The following is a 23,885-nucleotide window of genomic DNA, read 5'->3' on the forward strand; positions in this document are numbered from 1 at the left end:
GATAGCTCATTAAACTTTTTAAATATCTTAGCTTAACGCTCTATTGAGTTTAAAATTATTGCATATAAGAGCTTGTCAAATCTATTCATAAGACGAGCACAAAAATATTGAATTATCATCATTCCTCTACTTTCTTTAAAATAAAGAATTCAGGTAAAAAAGAAAAGCATGTCGATTTATCACTTTCGAAGTCTAGTTTCTTTCAGTGTTATCATCGTTGGCATTTTGACAACGTAATTCCAAATTTAAAAATTCTTCTCACAAAATGCTGTGGCAGGCTATAGAACAAGTGGAAAAAGGAAAGTTGGTTTCTTGTTAAAAGTTCCTTTTCCTATGATTTTGATGTAAATTAAGGCTTCATTTGTTTGCAGGAAGATAATTTCTTTTTGGAAAATGAATTTCGAGGAAAGTGAATTCCGGGAAAGTATTTTCCAATGTTTGGTAATGTAATGAAAAATAAATTGGAAAACACTTTCCAGTGTTTGGTTATGTTATGGAAAATAAACTGGAAAATAATTTATTAATGAATTTATTTTTTTTTCAAATTTATCTAATATATAAAAAATATTTAATATAAATATTTAATCACTTACAATAAAAAAATAAAATCTTAAAAGTATAATGATGAAATTTTTTTATTATATCCTATATTCATATATAGCTTATTTTATAAATATGTTTGTTTTCATATGAAGAAAGCCAAAATAACTTATGGTATAAGTAAGAGTTAGATATTTGAGTTTTTTGATATGAAGATTTTTTAAAAAAGATAAATAAATATAAAAATATTTTGATGGGTTTTTTGGATAAAGATTGTTTTTTTTTTCAGGTATAGGCAATTATCCCTATAATATCCCTTTAATATTCTAATATGATTTTTTTAATATGTATTTGATAGGTGATTATTAGTCCTTTTTTATTAATAAGTATTGTGTAGAGGATAAAATATTACATTAGATTAACAACTATTTTAATTTTAATTTTTCGTCACTAGAACCAATTATTTAATTTAATTTAGAAACAAAAATGTCTTGTAATTACAATAAAATGATTTATAAAGTCCTTATGTTTGGATGCTGGCCCACCCCCCCTAAGAAAACAAAGAAATCATCAAAAGTCATAAACGTTTACATGTTTTGTGAACAAAGAAAAGGAAAGTGTTTTCCTTAGAATAAGGAAAGGAAAACACTTTCCTGGCATCAAGTGTATTATTTTTCTTTAACCAGAATTTGAATTCCTTTGACTAATTTTTCTTATAGTTGCCAAACATGGGAAAGTGGGGAAAATGGTTTCTAGGAAAATGAATTCCTGGAAACAAACAAGGCCTAATTTATGATCTATGATAACGATTTCACCTTTAGAAAGTAAGAGAGTGGATCTGGGTTGTAAAAGAATCATTTTAATTTAATAATTTAAATTATTAAGTGATGTTTTAAGATATGATTTATATTATTTTTTAACACACATCCTCAAATAAAAGTTATTTATGCTTGAAACTTACATAGACTCACACTATCTTATACTTAATTTTTATCAAATAAATAGGGATAGTGAAATTCGAGCTCGTGACTATTTGGTTATCAATGTTTTGATATCATGTCAGAGAATTATTTTAAACCAATAGCTTTAGCTATTAAATAAAATTTTAAGATATAATTTATATATTCTTTAACATAGATATTTATTAACTTTTTTTCTGATAAATAGTAAATCCTTAGCCGAGGTGATAACAAATACAATTTTAATCTTTTTACTTAGAGTTGCGCTTTCTATTGTAGTTAATGTGAACTTGAGATAAGGTTTATTTTAGAATTAGGTTAATTGACAAGTATTTAATATTTATACCTTGTTTTTAGATATTATCCCAAAAAAACTAGTAATAAAACTAACCATGAAAAAAAAAAGGATCAAACTTATTCGGATTAACATGTTAAATTTATAATATTATTATGATATCATTTTCCTATTTCAATCCATAATTATAAATAAAAAAATATATTTATGTTTTTGTTAGATTTATTTTTTCGTTTTTAATTTTTTTTCTTTACTTTAAATTAATTTTTTTGGTATTTTCAAAACGTTTTTATGTGCTGTTGTAAAAAATAACTTTTTAAAAATAAAAAAAATATTATTTTAACATATTTTTAAATAAAAATACTTTGAAAAATAACTATTATCATACTCTCAAATATTATTTTAATGCTAAAGATTTACAGCACAAAAGTTAGTCCATTTTGTCACGGGTGAAAAGCATGATTAAATATATCTTTGGTTGTTTTTATTCTCTAATTTATAGTTTAGCTAAACTAAACCTCTATTTTCCCAGAATTAAAATAAATCCGGAAAGCTCACTAAATAAATAAATGCACAATGTTACAGAAACGTGAATAATTCTGTCCTTGCAGATAATGCAAGGTAAAGGGATTCATGAAACCAGAGGTTTTTGAGCTTCTGTTGGCCAAGGACAAGTTTCGTGTCGAACTGGAACACCTAAAAACTGCAAAAACTCACCTCAGCCAGCCGATACTGGAAGAATTTAACATTTCAAATTAACAGGGGCCTTCACAGAACGAGGAACCTTCAAAAATTGGCGTATGCATGCCATGATGAGTATCCTTTTGCTAAAGGCAATAAAGTAGCTTGCTTTCTGTTTACTGCATGACTCCATGATGACAGCCGAGCTCCTGTTCTCTCTTATATTGAAATGGCGATGCGAAGCTTCCTTCCAACGTGGGATCTTCCCATCATAGCTTTTCTATATCTCTATCAAATTAACTAGTCCTCCGTCAAATTTGTTTATTCAATACAAGTGTGTATACTACCCAAGAACACATTTCAGACCCAACAATTTCTGTGAAATTAGTTTCTGATTTTGGCCAAGATAAAAAAAAGTTGACGTACTTTAGGCCTGGTGCTCAAGGGTTCTGCTAAATAAGTTGATTACTGATACTGGTACGTGTTAATTGGAATTTTGTTGGGAAATTAGTACTTTTCAAGAGAAAAGAATGAATATTATGATTGCGAGGGAGGGACTGTTACTGAGAACCAGGAAATGAAGGAGGAAAACGATGTGAACAACAAGTACTGAAGGAAAAGAGCAAGCCAGAGTTTTGTTGTCCAACTGAGATCAATTATTTCTCAGTTGACTGTACGAGTGGAAGTTGGTGAAAATCACGTGTATGCATTGATGTATGACTACGAGTAATTTATGTTAAAAAATAATATAAATTATATTTTAAATTTTATTTAATAATATAAGTTTTTGAGATAAATTAGTTATTTAAGATAATATCAAAGTTTTAATAATTAAATTATCATGATTTTTAATATTATCATTCTCACTTAATGACAAAGTAAAAATATATTAGAAAATAAAATAAATTATATTTAATAATTTAAAATTTTAATTGAATTAATTCTTTAACTTCCACGTTCCTCATTTGTAGTTGACGATCCTCTCGCTAGTCAAACCAATCTTGAACTTGTAAGATTTTTTCAGTTCGATATGAGGTCCTCAAGATTCGTTGAATTCATGCCGAAAGATTTTTTTCAAAATAAATAGCAGCTAGCTAGTATTTGGAAAACTTGTTCCAATACACAGAAGATGAAGAATCTCACAGGCCTTCCTGTAGTTGACGATCCATCCAATTTGAACTAGATAAATTGATGCATCCTCGCTCTTCTATGTGCTGGTCTAAAAGCCAGGCGGATAGGTAACCTCTGAACTCCTTCAAGTCTATTTTGCTTGTAGTAAAGTAATTTTCTTATGAAAAGTAGTTTTCAAGAAAAATAAATTCTTAAAAAATAAATTATTTTTTATATTTAGTAATTTATAGAAAATAAACTCGAAAATACTTTCCAGTATTTGATTATGTTATAGAAAATAAACTGAAAAATAATTTATTAATGAATTAATTTTTTTTCAAATTTATCTAATATATAAAAAATATTAAATATAAATATTTAATCACTTACAATAAGAGAATAAAATCTTAAAAGTATAATGATGAATTTTTTTTATTATATCCTATATTCATATATAGCTTATTTTATAAAATATAACTATATATGTCATATAATATTATAGAGATATAACTTTCTGAATTTTTCATAAATAAAACCTATTAATATTTTTTTTTCAATTTTAAAAGCTTAAAATATGTTTGTTTTCGTATGAAGAAAGCCAAATTAGTTTATGGTATTAAGTAAGAGTTAGATATTTGAGTTCTTTGGTATTAAGATTTTTTTAAAAGATAAATAAATACAAAAATATTTTGATAGGCTTTTTGGATAAAGATTGTTTTTTTTTTACGGGTATAGGCAATTATCCTTGTAATATCCCTTTAATATATATCAAATAAGCATTAAGAAATAAATATAAATATCTTACATCAAACATAATCATGCATAAATATTAAGTTTTGATATGATATAATCGAGATCAATAGATACAAGCATGAAAATTATTTGTATGTCATCTATTATTATGTGTTTGAGAGTAGGTAGTTTCTGTTTTTAAATTCATTTTAAAAATACATCCTACTTAAAAAAAAGACTTGAAAAAACATCAAGTGATTATTAGTCCCTTTTTTATTATTTTTTGATGATTTTTTAATATGCATTTGACAAGTGATTATTAGTCCCTTTTTTTAATAAGTATTGTGTAGAGGATAAAATATTACATTAAATTAAGAAGAGCTTGGTTTTAATATATTGAGTCATTATCTCCTTTTGTTCCTTTTTAAACTTGGATTTAAAAAAAAACATGTATAAAACACGATGATATAAAAAAAAAAACACAAATTATGTGAAGAATGTTGGAAGAAAAATGGAAAAATCTAGGCAGGCCTAGCATCTATTGAAATCTAACAAAGCTGAGATATTCGTCATTGACCCAACTATACTTTTCAATGAATGGGTTGACAGTGGTTTACTGGTTTCTGGAGGGTATTGGTCTATGGCTCTATGCTGTCTTTCCAAACAGTGGCATCCTTCAGGTCCCTCATTACCTCGAAAACACAGTTGTTGCACTTGAAACCTGCGCCAAGACTGATCATTAGTATTTTATTACCTTTCTTAAGCCTCTGCTTAGCCTGTAGGCTAAAACATACCAAAGGCCACCAGCTGATGTATTGCCAAATCGATGAAGTGCCATTCTAGCTGGCTCGAGATCATAATTACTGAGGCTTAAACTTTTCCCAACCTCATCTATAATTGCCCTTCCACCTGGGTGTACACAGAAAGGGTCCACTCCAGTCTTCAGATTCAAGCCTGCTCCCATTTCTTGAAGACTGTTCCTTTTGGTTTTGTTCTGTTGACGAGATACATAAACATAGCGAAGTTGTTCACTTAGTGGTAATATTTTAGGTAACAAGACACGAAGATTCGCAGCAAGAGCCTTAGCAGCAGATATTTTAAGGCTTCTAGTAAGGAGAAAACCTTTGTAGCCAAGGTCATCTGCTACTTGTATGCAGCATCCGTAGGCCTCGTCGTTTGAGCCAAGATGCGTACGCACGACATGTTTCAATCTGAAGATAGCTTGATGTTTTAAAGCACTGTTGTTTGTGAATAGCATTGAGCAACCTCCTGAACGGAAGAGGCAGATTGAGAGCATCATGGATTTTTCTTTGCCTTGGTACCAATTTGAACCTAATGATTCTGTACTCACAACAATAGCGAAGGCATTCTTGTATGACTTGAACAAGTGTTGCACCAGATCAATGGCTACAATGCTTGCACTGCAGCCCATTCCGGAGAGGTTGAAAGTTTTAACGTTTGATCTCATCTTGTAACGATTAACTACTCGAGCTGTCAGAGAAGGTGCAGGAGAGAACAAAGAAACATTGACAACAAGTACGTCAATTTCCGATGGAGAAATTCCTGTTTTGGCAAATAGCTTGTCGAGCGTGTCAAAGATGAGGCCATCCATTTCCGAAATGGAGTCTTTCAGGGTCGGAGAATCCTCTTGGCCTGAGATAACGTTTCTAGGGCCATACGTTTCTTCACCAATGCCCGAGCTAACAATAGTTTTTAAGAGAAATTTGTATTCTTGTAGCCCCAGGTTCTTATTTCTGAGGACTATTCTTGCACAAGTGTCTGTGTCAAGCTTCCTATCCTATGGAGCTTTGTAGCATTCATAAGCCATCATATAGCAGCAGGCTTCTCTCTTCTGAAAAACCAACTTACGAAGGCAGAAAATAATGAAGAAGAGAAGGCAAAATATCATGATCGGCTCCATTGGGAGGAAGAAATCAGTTTTAAATGGTGAGCGTGTATACATCAGAGCTATAGGACTTCTGTGTTTTTATAGAGCTATTTGTAGGTCACGTGAGTTGTGTGCAACCCCACATGTCTATCTGCTTGCTGGTTCAGTCAAAACTTGGGATTGTTGAAAGAAAAATCTCTCAACAACCTCCACGAATTGTTACAGACAGTAAATTGAAGTTGTAGATATGCACGCCAGAGCCATTGTTTGGGGGCAGGCCTATAGCAAAGTACTAAACAAATGGACCGGATAATTGACATTTACAAGCTGAAACCATCGTCCACGATTTCACATGCAACAAGAATGGTTTTATACGCACGAAGTAGGCGATTTCTTATAGCATTGTTCTTATTTTGTCTTGATCAGCAAGTCCCAAATTATTAAAATTAATAATTACAGAAAACTGCCAATTACAACTTGGTTGCTTAAGTATTGCTGCACAGCCACAGCCACAGCCACAGCCTGCCAGGATTTGAGATTGCCGGGGCAAAGCCGTAAACATTGCACCAATCCACGGAAAGTTTAAGGCTGGTAAAAAAAAACCCTTTGCCTATCGCATTCACAACAGCCTTTTTATAGCTAGAGACAATAAATGCCATAAATGAGGTTGATGAAGCTGCAATTTTGTTCGAGATAAATTAATGAGCAGGACGGAGGTCTCTGACAACCCTGTTCTTGACCACTTAAGCACTTAACATGTACAAAGCTCGTGCCAGGAGGGGGAGGGCTAGAAAATTGCAGCCCCGCTCACCAGCAGATAAGCAACGTGAGCCTGTCTAGCTAGTCACTTTTGGGCTTCCTTTATTGTATATTACATCCTTATTTTTCACGATTCGCGGGTCAAACCTGGCCTACTTGGGTCGCAGAAGTCTCATTAACAGCTTGCTGGCCTCTGCTGGGTCAATGGTGATTGCAGGCCCAAGGTTTGACACTTCACCCCCACCCAATTTTGGGTCTCGGGGCCCTAATTGGGGAAAAAAACAAAGAGAGAAAGAAAGAAAGAAAAGGGCAAATAAAGCAATCCACGACGTGTCAAAATGTTAAACTTGACCTCTCAAAGGTAATTCCGTTAATTGGGTTTTTTTTTTAAGTATTATTTATTTTTTAAAGTATTATTTATTTAAAAATATATTAAAATAATATATATATTTTTTTTTAAAAAATATTTTTAATATTAATATATTAAAATAATCTAAAAACAAATTAATTTTAAATAAATAAAATTAAATTTTTATAAAACGCCGTACATGCTGTTAATAAACTGTTCAGCTTCGAATATTCCTGCCGACTAATAAACGAAAACAAAGTTCTCAATTCCATAAGCAACGAACAAAGCAGAAAAAGCAAATGGCCACGCTGCCTTACGCTGACGTGGATTCCAGCTTGAGAGCCATGGCCGGTCGAGCAGAAGGGTTTGGCCGGTTCTCCATCGGTGGCCTCCACGATCCTCTCTACTCTGTCACCACCTTGGCTGGTCTTTTCTCCTCTCAAACTTTCTTTTCCAATCAATCGTTTCCTTGATAAAAAAATTAATTAATCCTTCATTAACAACCTTAAAATAATCGAATTATATATGTTCATGTTGTTTTTTAGATGATGGGCCAGGATCACTACGTGAGGGTTGCAGGAGACAAGAACCATTGTGGATTGTTTTCGAGGTTTCTGGTACAATTAATCTTGTGTCACAATTAAGCGTGTCATCTTATAAAACAATAGATGGCAGAGGTCAAAGAATTAAGGTTGCAGGAAAAGGATTAAGATTGAAAGAATGTGAACACGTAATTGTCTGTAACCTTGAATTTGAAGGTGGTAGAGGACATGATATTGATGGCATCCAAATAAAGCCTAATTCTAGACATATTTGGATTGATCGATGTAGTCTTCGTGATTATGATGATGGTCTTATTGATATTACCAGACAAAGCACTGATATCACTGTTTCAAGGTAAGTTTTCCCATTTCTTAAATGCAGGATTCTTATTTTTTTATTCCTTTCGACTTCTTGTGTTTTTAGAAGAAGAAGATTGACAAGGCATTTTCTTTTTTGAAAGGTTATTTAATCCTTGTTTGCTAATGTTGGATTATGAAGGGTTTTTTCCTTTTTTTGTTGATGTTGTACTAGGTGTTATTTTGCACAACATGACAAGACAATGCTGATTGGAGCAGATGCATCTCATGTTGGTGATAGATGCATAAGAGTGACAATTCATCATTGTTTTTTTAATGGAACAAGGCAAAGACATCCGCGTCTTAGATACGGGAAAGTTCATTTGTACAACAACTATACAAGGAATTGGGGAATTTATGCTGTTTGTGCAAGTGTAGAAGCCCAGGTAGGAAAAGGAGAACGGTGCTTTGTTGTGATTAAGCATGTGTGTGTGTGTGTGTGTGTGTGTTTTCATATAAAGGTTAGACCAACGATTTGCAGCAGGATATGCAGCTTCTAAATTGTAGTCTCATTCTATTGCGTTTCATCAGATATATTCTCAATGCAATATATATGAAGCAGGACAGAAGAAAAAGACTTTTGAATTTTACACAGAAAAGGTAATGTGATGCTCTTTTACTTATTATACCTCAGGCCTTTTATTTTTAGTCGAGTAACCTGAATGCTTTCGTCTAGAATATTGCAGATCAGTATCTGCCGAATGAAATCTATTCTATGTCAAATAGGTTTCTTTGCATATTACATCGGGTTCCTCATTCCGGATTGTTTTTCTTTCACTTGTGTGTAATGATTCACAGGCAGCAGACAGACAAGGGGCTAGTTCTGGTTTAATAAGATCTGAAGGAGATGTATTGCTGAATGGAGCTCAATCATGCTTATTACAAGGTGTAGGAGAAAACTGTGTGTTCCATCCAGGTGAATATTATCCAACTTGGACCCTGGAGTCCCCCTTGGATTCTCTGAAAGATGTCCTCCAAATCTGCACTGGTTGGCAATCTATTCCTCGACCAGCAGGGATGTAGATAGTTGCGTAGTTCCATATGTATTTTCGAGCTTTATATCTGTTTGTGATTTCGACCAACAAAAACATATACTGATGTGTCAAGTAAAAAAGGTAATGCTGGGTTACAAATTCCTTGATCTTAGATATATATCAAACTTTAAAATCTTGTTCTAAAACGTGGTCAGTCAACTTAGACATCCTCAAACTTACCCAGGTTGGCTTTGGCTTTTGCATTTTTTTCCCCTGGTTGACTGATATTGTAGCTGATATCTTCACAGGTTCGTTGACTTTCAACTTGATCTATACCCTTCATTCATATTTAAAAATTTTCAGTTGAAATCTGTATATGTGCTTCACCTATTTGGATATTTAGCCATATTTTGTCAGCTAAAAATAATCATTCTGATATACCTGTTTGCAAACTGCAAATAAAATCAACATCTGTGCAGAATAGGAGAAGAAATTCAAAGGGATTATAGTTAATTTTCTGCGGCATTGGCTGACTGCCTATTCTACCGTACGAAATTCACAAAAAGACATGATTGGAAAGGAAGTTAATAGATTCTATAATGGTGTTTTTGAAATGTATTTATTATATGATTTCACTTGGATTTACATTATCGCGGAGTAGGAGGTGGGGAGCTGCCTGAAAGGGCAGTTCCATGAAACAAATGTGCGATGTAATTCCCAAGATCGTCAGGCGTGAACCTTACAAACATCTCAAAATTATTCTCCCGCAACATCATCCTGTGCGTGTCATAAAACTCTCTGTATGCTGGTATAAGTTCCTTCGCAATTGACACCTTCAATTCATCCCTCAACTTCCTATCTGGCACAACCCATGATACCTGTTTCTTGTACGCTTCTTCAAAAGCTGCGTTAAACCTCTGAAAGCATTCCTTTGCTTCTTCAGGTGATAGTGGTGGAGAATTTATGTCTGGTAGAGATGAGAATACCTTACCCCATGCCATTGTTTCATAGGTGGAAGCATATTGTATAACCTTCTTGGCATGCTTGAACACCCAATCTTCACCGAGAAGCACGTTAAGGTGAGTCGTACATACCTTGTCGAGGACATTCTGAACATTGTTAGCTAGGAATAGGTATGACAAGGACATATCTTTGTACACTTCTGCTTTCCTATCAAGCTTGCATAAAAGGACGAATATGAGCCAAGCTAGGTGCACTGAAACTGCTGGTGTTAAACCGGAATCAGAGGTTGGACTCTCGAAGTAAGCTTCAGGCAAAGCTGTATTCCTTGGTGGTGGAGAATCGGAAACAATGTCAGAGAGAATCCTGCTGTAATCTGCAAGTGAAGATATGTAACTCGTAACCTTTTGGGTCAGTGGGTGAATCCCACCACCCACGATTAGAGTTTTTGACGAGTCGTTTTGAATTGTTGATACAAAGTCAGAAAGAAGGGCACGGATTGACTCGCCAAGTCCATGTAGTGATGAAACAACTTGCAGTTTAATATCTGAGGTTGATTCAGAGTTGAAAATCAACTCTACCTCTGGCTGGAGATCAGAGAGTGCTTCGTAGAGTTCCATTAGTGGGAAAATCCTCTCTGGCAATTTCTTGCACTTAGCTACATGCACTGGAAATCTAAATAGATTTATTGCTCCTTTGGTTATCTCAGAAAAGCATGATTCCTTGATTGTTTGAGATGCCGAAAACACATGATCACAGAGAGCTTTTTCTCCACTAAGGAGTGTTTTTACAGCAATCACTGCATTCATCCAGTTCTTTATCATATGCTCGAGTGCTTCCCAATTCATTTTGTGAATTTGAGAAGACCTGAATTTTTCGATTCCTAGCAGATACAATCCTTCATCTACTACTGATTTTCTGACAAGTTTGTATATGTTGACACACTCAATGCTGTAGCCAGAACTTATCATACAATCAGCTATAGATTTGAGATCCGACATGGCAACTGCTACGACTCTCACCACATTAGTGATGGACTCACCGGCTGTTTTGAACTCTTCTTCCGATCCAAGCTCATTCTCATCTTCGATCGAGCCATCCGGGGATCGAACTGAAATAGACTCTGGATCCAGTTGATCGCGTGTTGCAGCCAATATCTGATAGAATTCTTTTTGGAGTCTTGCCATGGCCATTTCCATGAGTTTCTGAGAAAGCACAAGCATAACAGAGGTCGAATGCTCAGAGACTAATGTGTGCATTGCTCGACGCAAGTCCCTGACACTTGAGAGAAAATCTTCGGCTTCATCTCTGTTACCGTGGAAGAGGGAGGTGACTCTGGTGATAGATGAAGAGTTCGGGTCCCATTTGGTGATGATCAATTCAGCATTTTCTATAGTTTCCTCCGTCACGGATTTGGAGAGCTTGTGGGAAGAGGAGGAAGGAGTGGAAAGGGTTGAAAATGAAGAGGAAAACGAGCGTGTTTTAGAGGATGCAAAAAAGTGGGCTAACATCCCTCTTGTTGCTGCAACGCTCTTCGGAGTCTCTGACCGAACCATTGAGCCCTGAAAATGGGAGCTCAAAAGTAAGGAAGGAGAGTTTGTAATTCAACTCAAGGAGGAAGCTTACAGTTATTGGTTGTTGTTATTGAGTGTTTGTTATGGGTGGGGGTTATATAGGGAAGAGGAGCTGCTCAGTTTCCAATTGAGGAGGTTGTTTTCTTGCACTGTTAGACCAGAAACCATTGACCGACACAAGTTGTATATTAAGTTGGATAAAGCTAGATTGAGGGTGTAATAATGGTTTTAAAATGTTTTTAGTTTGGAAATGTATTAAAATAATTGTTTTATTATTTTTTAAAAATTATTTTTAATATCAATACATTAAAATGATCTAAAAACATAATTTTTTTTAAAAAATATTATTTTTTAAAAATATTAAAAAATAAAAACAAGCTCTTAAACTCTTAGAGTATACTAATGTTTCACCAACTACAGCCCTTTCAAGTTTTCAACTCTCTCTCTTTCTTGTTTACTTTAATAAATTCAAGTCTATTCTGGATTTATTTATTTTTTATTTCTTTAGCATTTTTTCGGGTTTTATCTCCCCCTTTATCGAGGATTTATCTCATTTCAATAAATGTTTTGGTATCACATTTTATGATGTAAAAGAAATTGACACCCTCGTAGAGAAATGAAATCTTTCAATATCATTGAAGTCCAGTAATGTGACTTGTTCTTCATTAATTGATGATATTTTGAATATATATATATATATATATATATATATATATATATATATATATATATATATATATATATATATATATATTGCAACGATAATCTTGTTTTAAAAAGCTCTTATTTATTGCTATTTTGTGTTCAGTCTCATTGCTATATTCCTTTATAAAGAAAAGGGAGTTTACCAGGCAAAGTCGTGCTTACCCAGTCTTAGAACCAGACAGTTGGCTACTACCGTTATTGTTTAGAAAACTATTATTTATTGCTAGCTTAGGCATTGATTAGTTCATGATGAGTTTCTTGAGATAACGAGAGACTATTTAAAAACAGAGAAAGACTCCGTTTTTTTGAAAAAATAATTAATTCGGAATAAATTGGAATTTCTTGTTCAAATATAAAATTTGTCTTTCGAATAATTGAAAAATTAGTTTTCTAGCTTTGTAAGTTTATACCGAGTTCTGAGAACACACTTGACAATTTCTCTTTAGAATTCTTCCATTGTTTTTTTTTTTTTTTTAAATAAAGTAAAATGATAACTATAGTAAGATATTTTTATTTTATATGCACGCTTTTAACAAAACATTAATTTCTATTTTTACTTTTTTATATTTCTTAGTGTCATAAAATTTGTTTATTTTTATTATAAATCTAATATAAAAAGTTTTTCTTTTTAGTTAACAAGTATATATAGCTTATTTATGATAATTCTTAATTTGAATGAAATTCAAATTAATATTTTATAGTTAAATTATTATAAATATAAGATATAAGATGATTATTATTAACTATAGTTTTGATTTTTTTTTAATGAAAAATAGTTATAAAGTTGAGCATTTCTTATTTGTTTTTTTTTAATTCTTTTTAGTTCTTCCCGATTTTTGACTGAAAAGAAAGAAAAAAAACTATAAAAGGAAAAGAAAACTAAACAGGAGAAGAAAAATGGTTTTCACCTTAAATATGACTTGAGCAACACACTTTATTCAGAGTTTCTTTGTTTTTTTATAGTCGAATGACTTGTGAAGTGCATGCTAGACGGGCAAGAAATCTGCTGAGACTCTTTGGCTCCCCACTCTCCATTTTAGAACTCTGCTATTGATATCTCCAGGGGAAAATATGTTTGAACGACGCTGTGACTATGGCTGCGCCTGCAACCTCCCATTGGAGTCGGGCTGCGCCTGCAACCTACCATTTGTTGTTTTTCGGACGAAATATTTATTGCAAGGATTTCAAACTTGAATGTTATTCAAGGTGATTTTATTTTTTATTTTTTGAAGATATGGATTAAGACTAATATTTTTTAAACAAAAAGGTTTTTTTAATTGCCTGTTGAGAAGAAAGGGAAGCTGGAAACAGCATGGAAAAACTATATATATATATATATATATAGTGGGGTTAGACTGATTCTCTAATGCTCGATTCTTGCCTATAATAAAAAACCCATTTAATTTAGCTAGTTTTCAAAACCTAGACTTGACCCGAATCTTCTGAATGAACTCAAGTATATATTCCTAATCATTTTCAAATTATAGTTAATATACAAATAGATCAATTTAAGCGATCACAATTTTGTAAGTCTTTTCCTTTAAAAATATCAGTTTCAGCAGAGTAGTACTGTTCTCTAATTTTTATTCACATGTTTCTGATATATGGTAGCGTTCACATCTTCCTGGTTATCAACCTAGCTACTTTGAAAATCAAATGGAGCTGTAAATTTAAGCCATAAACGTCCTCGGGGCTCGATTAACCGTCAAGGTTCTTAGGTCCTCAAGTTTAACAAAACATTCGATCTCCAAGTGTGGAGGTGAAGAGGCATTGTTTTTTACTTTAACTTCATGGGATTTATTCGAACGTCATGAAGTTTCCTGGGAAAATGACTGCAAGCATGCAAAACAAGGATTCGGCTTTCTATTGTTTAACTATTTTAGCTTAAATCACACTGGTATCAATGGTTCCACTCGGTCAAGTAACTATATTAAAATGTTTCCCATAATGTTTTTCTGATTGTCTTTGCTCTTGACCAAGAAATGACGTGTAATTAATTTGAAACTGTCATTGAATTCGATAGTTTATACTCTCTAAGAAGACGGTATGCTTGATAAGCATTCATGAATATGATAAACTGTCAGATTATTTTGACCAAAGTACTAAAAAAAAAAAACAACGCACCTGGTGGTTTGTGACAAGCAAAAAGAGACTGAGACTTGGGAGAAGGGACATAGCTGCCATTCAAATACATAGCACGATGCAAACTTTCTTAATCGTTTTAAATTCTCAAAATTAAATATCTTGTACAGTTCCAAAACCATACATTCAATGGCGAGTTTTTTCCTGCTTAGCAGATTCTTCTATGGCGAGTTTTTTCCTTGTTAATTGCGTAAGGACTGGGACGTCTGATATCAATTCGTTTTAAGTTTGATGGGCAACCTCAATTCTTCAGCAACCATGAGAATTTATCTAGTTTTGCTTCAACTGGGGAAGCTTTCATCTGTTTTATGGGGTTTGAACTCTTATTCCACCTACAAATTATGGAGATCATTGACTTTCTGAGATCTCAAATATCAAGCCAAGCACACATGTTGACCCATTTTTTGGAGGCAAATGAATGGCATTCTACAGGAGATTAACGACCTTAGATAAGGGTTCATGCACATGAAAAATAATATAGATATTGCTTGATAAATACACAGAAGAAATATATATATATATAAAAAGGAGACAGGCGCTAGTCACAAGCAACGCCAAAGCTTGAGAATCGAGAGAGTTGAAATGAGAATAAAATGAAAGGTGGAGGCTCTTCCTCATGGCAGCAGGAATGTCTGACCATAAGGAGCAATCCCCCCAGTTTTGGCCGGACTCTATAAATTTTACGTGTCATCTAAACTACGAGCAAAAAAGTCATCTTCTTCTAATAAAAAAAATAACTTTTTTTTTTTGTTGTGAAAACTGAAAAGTGTGCTGATAAATAGTAGATTAGATGATCTATCGCCTATCTTGATAGGACTCGTATATATACATGATTAGATGACCATATATCACATGCGTACAAGATTAATTTCGAATAACGACAATATGAATACTAAAATCAATATTATTAACCGAAACTATCGTTTTTAATTCAATGTTTCAAGGGATTGATTCGAGGGGTAAGAAGAATATCCGCATTCGGTTTAAGATTATTATTGTGCATTTTTCTTTTTACATAGAATGATATTGTTATAATTAAAATAACACTAAAATTTAAAGTAAATACCCATAATAATCATCGTCATTCTTCCAAAACCTACTGTCCAGCAGCCACACAAGCCAGCCTCATCTCCACCAAATCCTTACCACCGTCCCTAGCCTTCCTTTCTTTTCTCCTTTTTTCCATCGCAATTATCAACCATACCCGTAGCCAACTTCATCACCCAGAGAATTAATTCCCTCCTGCCAAGAAAAACTGTAAGCCCACCACCACTATCTCCCTCATTTCCTCCCCGCCATTCATATCCTAGTTAACTAGGCTTATTTGAAATTATAATAGCAATGAAGATTTAAATTATTTAATAATTTTTTTATTTTTTTAAAATTATTTTTGACATTAATATATCAAAATAATATAAAAACATATATATTTTTTTTATTTTAAATAAAATAAAATAAAATTTAAATTTTTTAAGAATCTCAAACATACCCTTTCAGTTGTTTTTTTCAATTACAAATATATAAAAATAATATATATTTTTATTTTTAAAAAATTATTTTAAATATTAGCACATTAAAATAATATAAAAATACTAAAAAACAAATTTAAAAAAAAATAAAAAAATTTCAAATACAAACAGGCCTTACACGGGAGCCTGAGAAAGGGCTGATGGTTTGCTGGATCTGGAGAACGGAAATGAAGACTGGAGAATAATTGGAACTTTGAAACATAATATTTACAACCATCTAGATTTTTTTATGTCAAATATATTCATTCTTTGCAATTATTATCGACCTGTTAGATTTGCATGCAACTTTTCTTCAATAAATATTGATTTTTTTGGCTGTTCCAATTGAAATTTATTATATTTTTATGTTTTAACGTGAGTTTCTTGAAAGTAGTTTTCTTTCTTTTTCACTATTTTATATATTTTAAGTATCTATTTTTGATATGATTTTGGCAAAATTTCTTACATAATTAGTTTGATAAAGTGTCCATTATACGTCTACACCCCTAGTTATTATTTATTACTGCAACTGTAAGAGCTCAGGCGACGTTTGGAACAAACCCTAAACACAGGCTGCGCATGCGATTTCACAAACAAATGAACAGAAATACTCTTCAGCTGCAATTCCAATATAAATCTAGCTTCTCTGTTAGAGTGAGATGCACCCTCTCCAAAAGTATAAAAGCATAGATTGAAAAAAAGAGGAGCTCCAGTTCACAAATACCATCAAAATCAAAACTTGTCAACAAAATAGGTTCAAGAAAGAAATCAAAATAGCCTATGCTATGGATGCACCCTACACCTTAATAGCATACTTTCTCATTGGGAAGTACATCTCTCTATTCTTTTCGCGCTCAGTCTTCAGTGATAGCTGCATAAACAGGCATGTCAAGACGTCATGCAAGATGGCATAAATATATACATTAAAAAGGGGGGGCTGGAACCAATAACAAATTCCACAAACCGCTCGGTATTTTGTTTCTTACGGCATTGAAAATGAGATATGTACAAAAACTAAGATCCTTTAAAGGCTCATTTCAAATCAAACATGCCACTAACAATTTTAAACCTGAGTTCCTAATTAATACGCCAGTGCTAACCAACTTGGTTGTGTATCCTTACCAGCACGCATCTGTAATGTTATCACCTTCTCAATACTTTTATGTTTCATGTATAAAACAATAGTTCAACAAAGGTGAAGTGATACCTGATGCTTAGTAAGCCTCCTGCGGATGGCCCTGGTCTTCTTGGGACGCAGATCAAGAGGCAAAAACTTCTTGTTCTTGTATGCATCCCTCAATATAGCCTTCTGCTTCTGTGAAATAACAGTCAACACCTGTGCAATGGACAACCTCACAACCTTGCTGCACACCACATCAAGACCCAACACAAGAAAGAAAACACATAAATATCAATTTAAACAATGAATAAAACAATATCAACGAGGCACACCAACTACAGATAAATAGAAAACACGAAGTAGCTGTGCATGCCCTATATAAGACCTAGGCATTTTTCACTTCCAAAGTAGAAAAACTCATTTATCACTTCAAAGAGGTAGAAACTTGTCAAGTTTCCTGTTCAAAAAGATGACTAAGCACTGTATATATTTGCTAGCGAATTCAATATCTAAAACAAAGATTATTAACTTCAGTCAGTTTACGCGTTATTAAAAAGCATTACTTGATAGCTCATAAAACTAAAACCTTAATTGTCAAAATAGGTTACACCAAACCCGGATTTTAACAGTCATGCAACTAGGCCTTCAATTTTTTTCTTTCCACGGAAACAAGAAAACAGATGGTTCAAGTTGCTTGTATATTGAATTTCAAAAGCAAAACCATCACCCCCCCTCCCCAAAAAAATGGCAGGCTAGATACTTGAAATCACTTAAACATTTTTTGAACACAAATTATTTTCATTTTGATTTTATTACAGAAAGCAGCCCAGAATGACAACAGACGCTGCCTAAATCAATAAAGAACGTTGATATAGCTTAAAGTCGATCCTAAACGAATAACTAAGAGCAAATTCAGCTTGGAAGCTCAAAAAAAAAAAAAAAAAAAACAAACCAACACTGCCTCAATCCATAAGTACGAACCAAGAAAAGAACCCATTAAACTTAACACAGAACTAGATCCATCAATCAATCCATTTAAGTGAAAAAAAAAACGCGGAGAGGCAGAAAAAGAGAGGTGAAGGGATTGTGATTGTTTACATCTTGGAGAGCTTGTTAGGAGCACCTCCGGTGACCTTAGCAACGCGAAGGAGAGCAAGCTCCGCTTTGAGATCCTTCAACTGAGCCAAAAGATCTGCCTTTGATTTGTTTCTCAACTCATGAACCTTGATTCTTGCTGTCATTCACAAAAATCATAAATCATAAGTCGAAATAAATAATAGCAAAACCCTAATCAAAATAAAATGATTTGACATTTTCTTGATTTGTTACCCATTGCTTCGTCTCTCTCTCTGGCAACGGCAGTGCGGCTTTCTGTGTTTCCTCTCGGTGGTTACGGAAACCCTAAATAAGCGTAGGGTTTTGAGGAACTTATCGAGCGCAGGAGATAATGGGCTGGGTTTCGAGTCTTCAGTTTACTAGGTTAGCCCAGTCTCCCGAGAAAATATTTCATTAGATTTGGGCCAACGATGATTTTATCAGCATGGGTCTAGCTTAAATGATTTGTTGGGCCGATATATGTATACTTTCAGTTGATAACTTGATATGTGTATTTATAGGCCCAGCCACGTAATTATTTGATTGCGATCCCAGGATCCAATCATGAGGGCACTTGTTTGCTTCCGATTTTTTGAAAAACTGAATTCTTCAGATCTTCCAAGTCTTTGACTGAGTTCTTACAGCAAAAAATTTGCTATGGTCGACGAATATTTCGCTACTAGGCCTTAATTTAATATGATTGTGAACTCGGGCTGTGAATATTTGTGTAGTTTATTTCTGGGATACCTAGAACATTGACAAAAACAAGTTTTTTGAGTTTTTCACTATAACATAGTTTATTATTGGTTATTATAGTGAAATTAGTAAAATTATCTTTTTATTCTTGAGTTGAAAAAAAATTATAATGATATTGATGGTGTTTTGATCTTTATTATCGATCTATTAGTCATTAAAAGGTTTTTTAGAGGTTTGTTAGTATTTTTATTTTTTTCACAGTAAAAATATGATTTTATCCCTAGATTTGACAATTTATTGAGTTTTTTAGTTTTTTTAAAAACATTAAAATTGTTAAAATACTTATTTACCCCTAAAGTAAAAAAAAAATGAGTTGTTAACTTATGAGTTTTCTTTTTTGTTTTTTGCACTTTGAAATACAAAGAAATACTACTATACTTTTGTAAAAAGACAAAAATCAAAGCATACATATAGGGCGTTTGTGTACTTTCATTATGGTTTATTTTTTCTTTTGATTCTCAGGTTAATGAATGACATTTTGGTTTTTCTATTTTAGAAAACAATTATTTTATTCGGAAAAGATGTTGGCAAGTCACGTTCACGCGCTAGCGAATAAGTGTCGTCCGTGGTATTTGGGTGATGCGTGCAGACCCCTTTGACAGCCAAACATGTCCTTTCATCATGTCATTAGATGCGCCATTGTGTCTTCGTTCTTATGAGACGGTGTATGCCGGTGTATTATAGTCGGTTTTTTGTTGGCAATTGTTTTTAAAAAATTTATCACATTATTAATATTCGTTTTTACATTTTAAAAATGACTAGTGGCCGAACGTTGGTCAATAGATTAATTTTATATATCTAAATAAAGTATAATTAATGATCTATGGCTCCATCAAGTTACTGTTTGGGTCATATTCCTAGAAAAAAAAATTAATGAGATAGTTTTACCTCTATTAATTACCTAAACCAACTATACGAAGACTTTAAGAGATGTACAAGTGCGAATGAAAAAAGACAAGGGATTTTGGAGCGACAGGAGGACAATATCGAGCCAATGTTCAACTCTCTGAGAAAAAGAATCCGAGAGAGAGAATCCCTTGAAGTTGCATCAATTCAATAACATAGACGCGGTAAAGAAAGAATATGCAAGATACTTTCTATCCTCTTAAATCTTATCCGATCTCTAGTATTTTTTCATTAGGTTAGGAACTGGCAGCAGGTGGTGGCAAGTGCTAACCACCACAATTTGTATTCCTAATGGTTGCCATGAAAGTCTTCACTGACAACGATATTGAAGAAAAACAATGGAGGGCTTGATCATATGATGGCTTTGATAAGTCTATCATCTTGGTCCTTGAACCCAAAGTTTTGACAAGGTGCCCATGTATAGCTTTTCCTCTTCTTTTCTCACGCGAGCACCTTAGTTGAACGGATCGAAGAGGACCGTCTATGATAATTTTTTTTTTATTATTCAAGTAAACCTTATTTTTTAGAAAACGCACATTATGAATTCAGGTGAGCGAGTAAAACCCCGGCTGTTTCAGGCTCTTACACATTGTTGATTGAGAAATCACACTACATTATTTTTTCTTTCTTGCTGTTTAATTGTATATTTGAGTGTTTTGGTATGGAATTGACTTGTCATTTTTAACTTGGGTTTTCTCATTAGATTAACCGGTTTTTGGATAACTAAAAAAGTATTTGAAAATATAATTATAGTTGTTTTTTAAATTGATTTTGAAAATTGATAACCATGAATGCTAGTTGGTTGCACAGGAATTCTATTTTGATCTTGATTAGCTGCTTCTACTGCATTGAAGTGATCGTGTCTTATAACCTCGACGAGGGAAATCACGTAAAATGAATCTGCAAATGAAGATTACAAATTTGATAAGAAGAAGGAAGGGATTTATGCTCAATTGAGAATTACTAAATTTCATTTTTTTTTTGGTAGTATTGAGAACGAATTGTCACATTAAAAATGAAACCTCGAAAGGAGAAAAGGAACAGGGCACTTCACTCATTGGTGCCATCGAAAATAATTGGAGGCCCCAAACGACATGATTGCAGAGAAGCTGACAAATAGTAGTTCACAAGCCAAGCACCACAAAATCTTATGATTTAGTGACCCTATCTCCTCAATGATATCCATGGAGTAGAAATCATAATATCACACAAGAAAACCGCTCAAACAGAGATAGTCCACAAAAGTGTGGAAACATTATCTAGTGTTGGATTGATGTTTTGACGTGAGAAGATACAATCCCTGTTCGGTTCTCTCTTGGCTTTTTCATTGGAATACGTGGATGACATCTTCCGATCCAGACTTGGATTATCTTCGGTTGTTGTCCTCGTTCAGTCCAAGCAGAAAACAACATGCAAATCTCTGTATTGGGCTTGTATTACGGTAACATATAATCACTACCAAATGCATAGGAAACAAAGTTTTGGACAAGTCACATGTGGTTTGATGTCCTATATAGATTTGCTATGGCCACCTAGAATCATTGAGGGGCCAGGAATGCCCTCAATGTACGCACGGCCATTAGCCATTCTTACTGTGACTTGGAGGAGCAAGTCTGTAATTCAAGTGAAATTTGAGAGAGTAGTAGATCTGCAGTCCTCCGGCTAATACTCCATTAAGGGATAAACAAACGGAAACCTCAATTGTTTTGAACCGAACATTTATATTTCGGTTTGTCGTACGTTGTTTGGATTCCACAAAATCCAACGATTACAATTTATCTGTTCCTCCTAAATCCTCTATGGTGCAAGCCTTGTAGTCATTTAATAACTATATCTGCCATGGTTTGGCCTTCGCCATACTTTTGATTGAAGTGGACCGAACTTACACTCAAGATCAGGGGCAAACGCCAAGCAATTATCACTGTTGTTGGATATATGATTGGCATTTGCCGCTGATCTTATTGAATCGTACATTAAGAATTTAACAGGAAGTAAATAATTAATATAACATAATAAGCATAACGAGATGTTGTTATTGACATATACACTAATCATAGTTTTAAAAACTAAAATAAAAATAGATTTAATATAAGACCTGAGTCACGAAATAGTGGAAAAAGCGAGCACACAGTGGGGAGCAGATCTAACCTACCTTTCATATTTTCTACGCAATGCTCTGCTGGTTTCATTAATCCATCAGTTTAAAATTCTTTGCCCGTTTCTACTTGAAACAACAAATCTAAGCAACCATCAAATTCACAAATGATAACATATACCATCTTGGAGATTGACATTGCAACTGTCTGTTTATCTTACAACAAACTAAGCTCTCTCTGCAGCGACTTCTTCATCACCAACGAAAACCGATCTAGCATCAACCTCCATCACTATCTAGCTGCTGTTCAAAAAAATTATCTTTACCTCAATTAGAAAAGCTGATGCCCAGAGCACTTCACCTCGCTGTGACTAGCAGAAAGCAATCATTAATTCAGATACAACGAGTGAAGTGCCGGTGATTAAATCTTTATGTGATGCAACCTTGGTAAATTAGTATACTAATAATACCGTCCCCAAGGCTCCAAGCCTTGAAAGCGTGCTTCTTCTTCTTTTTATTTTTTATTTTTTATTTTTATTTTTTTGTATCAGAGCAATAAAAGCGCGTCTATGCAGCGTGAAGTAATTAAGGTAGTGAGAAAAAATCACGAGGTCAAAGCTGCCGCCGTCTCGGGTGAGTTATGGATAATAACATATAAAAAGCTTATGATCTTATCGAAACTGGTTTCATAAGACGGCCAAATTGCCGATGCAATTTGAAACAATACGAAGGCATTACTTTGAAAAATAAAAAAATACATCTATTAATTTATTCTAATATAAATTTTATAGGTTGCAGCCGATCAAATAAAAAAATAAAAACACAAATTACAAGTAAAAAGTTTTCACAAAAAAAATTGAAGTGTAGTTATTAATTAATTTATTTTTTATCAAACAAAATAAGATAATTTAAATTTAAAATCTATTTTTGTTTTGTTTTGAGATGTTTGGTAATAATTTGATGAGGTTCTTTTATAATTCTACTATTTTTGCTCATTTTGTTTTCTTAAATTTGCTAGTTCTACCAATTGTTTTTTGAATTCTTGTTATAATGATTTTTTTTCTAATTAATTAGATATATTTTATTGGTTTGTTTTGATTATGCTTGGATTTTTTTTTTATGTTTTGTTTTTAGTAGAGCCACCAAAATTATCAATTTTTTCTTACGATATATGTTTTGATTTTAGGCTGAACGATGAACAAACTAAAAAGAATTGATTCTTTGTTATTTTTTGTTTTATTTCAAAGTTTATCAAACATAAATAATGCTTCGCTTTAGCTAATATTTCTTATATACTTTATATGTTTATATTTGATAGGTATAAAGACCAACAATATTAAAGTGATTGATGCATTATGAAGATGAAATTAACTTCATTGCTTTGACTCAATTTGATATTGCTCTAAACATTTTACTTTATATAAAGATCATTATATGTTTATAGTAAGTTATTTGAATAAAACTAAATTATACAGGTTTTGTTTTACAACTAATGTACAATAAATTAAAATAAATATTATATCTTATTATATTAATTAATTTTGACCTACCTTATAAATAATACTAACTCCGCCGGCGGCACAGTACTGCTAGAAATTTATTGTTACAGGTCCATGTTCTTGATGTCACAAAAACTTATGGTCAAACTTCTGTAAGAACAGACAGAAAGGATCGAAAATCTCCCCTTCCTTTTCTTTTCTTTTCTTTTTCTAGTCGATGAACAATCAAAAGTCAAAACATATCTCATATATGAAATATAAGGTATCGGACTAATATGGTTTTCTCTCTATTTTTTTTTTTAATTTATTGCACATTACGGATTTGTAACGATAAAAACT

At 33.0% G+C, this 23,885-nt stretch overlaps 3 protein-coding genes and 1 pseudogene across 3 annotated transcripts; 1 reads left to right on the plus strand and 3 right to left on the minus strand.

The window, feature by feature from the left end:
- Positions 1-4,784: 4,784 nt before the first annotated feature.
- LOC18101381 (3-ketoacyl-CoA synthase 19-like) lies at positions 4,785-6,238 on the minus strand (annotated as a pseudogene).
- A 1,190-nt stretch (positions 6,239-7,428) lies between these two features.
- LOC7469793 (probable pectate lyase 4) lies at positions 7,429-9,345 on the plus strand. Its single transcript, XM_052455054.1, has 5 exons — positions 7,429-7,739; positions 7,859-8,210; positions 8,388-8,598; positions 8,744-8,812; positions 9,011-9,345. Exons 1-5 carry the CDS (start codon positions 7,613-7,615, stop codon positions 9,233-9,235), a joined length of 984 nt encoding a protein of 327 aa, XP_052311014.1. The 5' UTR covers positions 7,429-7,612; the 3' UTR covers positions 9,236-9,345.
- Positions 9,346-9,755: 410 nt separating this feature from the next.
- Positions 9,756-11,775, minus strand: LOC7457907 (exocyst complex component EXO70H1). The gene has a single exon (XM_002312025.4). The coding sequence runs from the start codon at positions 11,700-11,702 to the stop codon at positions 9,834-9,836; it is 1,869 nt and encodes a 622-aa protein (XP_002312061.4). The 5' UTR covers positions 11,703-11,775; the 3' UTR covers positions 9,756-9,833.
- Positions 11,776-16,673: 4,898 nt separating this feature from the next.
- Positions 16,674-18,677, minus strand: LOC7469794 (60S ribosomal protein L35). The gene is made up of 4 exons (XM_002312026.4): positions 18,525-18,677; positions 18,294-18,429; positions 17,283-17,439; positions 16,674-16,946 (listed from the first exon to the last, which is right to left on the minus strand). The coding sequence occupies exons 1-4, from the start codon at positions 18,526-18,528 to the stop codon at positions 16,872-16,874; spliced, it is 372 nt and encodes a 123-aa protein (XP_002312062.1). The 5' UTR covers positions 18,529-18,677; the 3' UTR covers positions 16,674-16,871.
- Between the last annotated feature and the right edge of the window lie 5,208 nt (positions 18,678-23,885).

The sequence above is a fragment of the Populus trichocarpa genome, chromosome 8 (genome assembly GCF_000002775.5).
Source record: "Populus trichocarpa isolate Nisqually-1 chromosome 8, P.trichocarpa_v4.1, whole genome shotgun sequence".
Classification (NCBI taxonomy): Eukaryota; Viridiplantae; Streptophyta; class Magnoliopsida; order Malpighiales; family Salicaceae; genus Populus; species Populus trichocarpa.

Excerpts from the sequence above, each read along its gene's own strand:
- LOC7457907 (XM_002312025.4), bottom strand. The coding sequence starts at position 11,702 with ATGGTTCGGTCAGAGACTCCGAAGAGCGTTGCAGCAACAAGAGGGATG.
- LOC7469794 (XM_002312026.4), bottom strand. Across the intron at positions 17,440-18,293 it reads CCTAACAAGCTCTCCAAGAT|CAAGGTTGTGAGGTTGTCCA; the intron begins GTAAACAATCAC and ends TGTGGTGTGCAG. Across the intron at positions 16,947-17,282 it reads GGAGGCTTACTAAGCATCAG|CTATCACTGAAGACTGAGCG; the intron begins GTATCACTTCAC and ends CTGTTTATGCAG.
- LOC7469793 (XM_052455054.1), top strand. The coding sequence starts at position 7,613 with ATGGCCACGCTGCCTTACGCTGACGTGGATTCCAGCTTGAGAGCCATG. Across the intron at positions 7,740-7,858 it reads CTCTGTCACCACCTTGGCTG|ATGATGGGCCAGGATCACTA; the intron begins GTCTTTTCTCCT and ends GTTGTTTTTTAG. Across the intron at positions 8,211-8,387 it reads ACTGATATCACTGTTTCAAG|GTGTTATTTTGCACAACATG; the intron begins GTAAGTTTTCCC and ends ATGTTGTACTAG.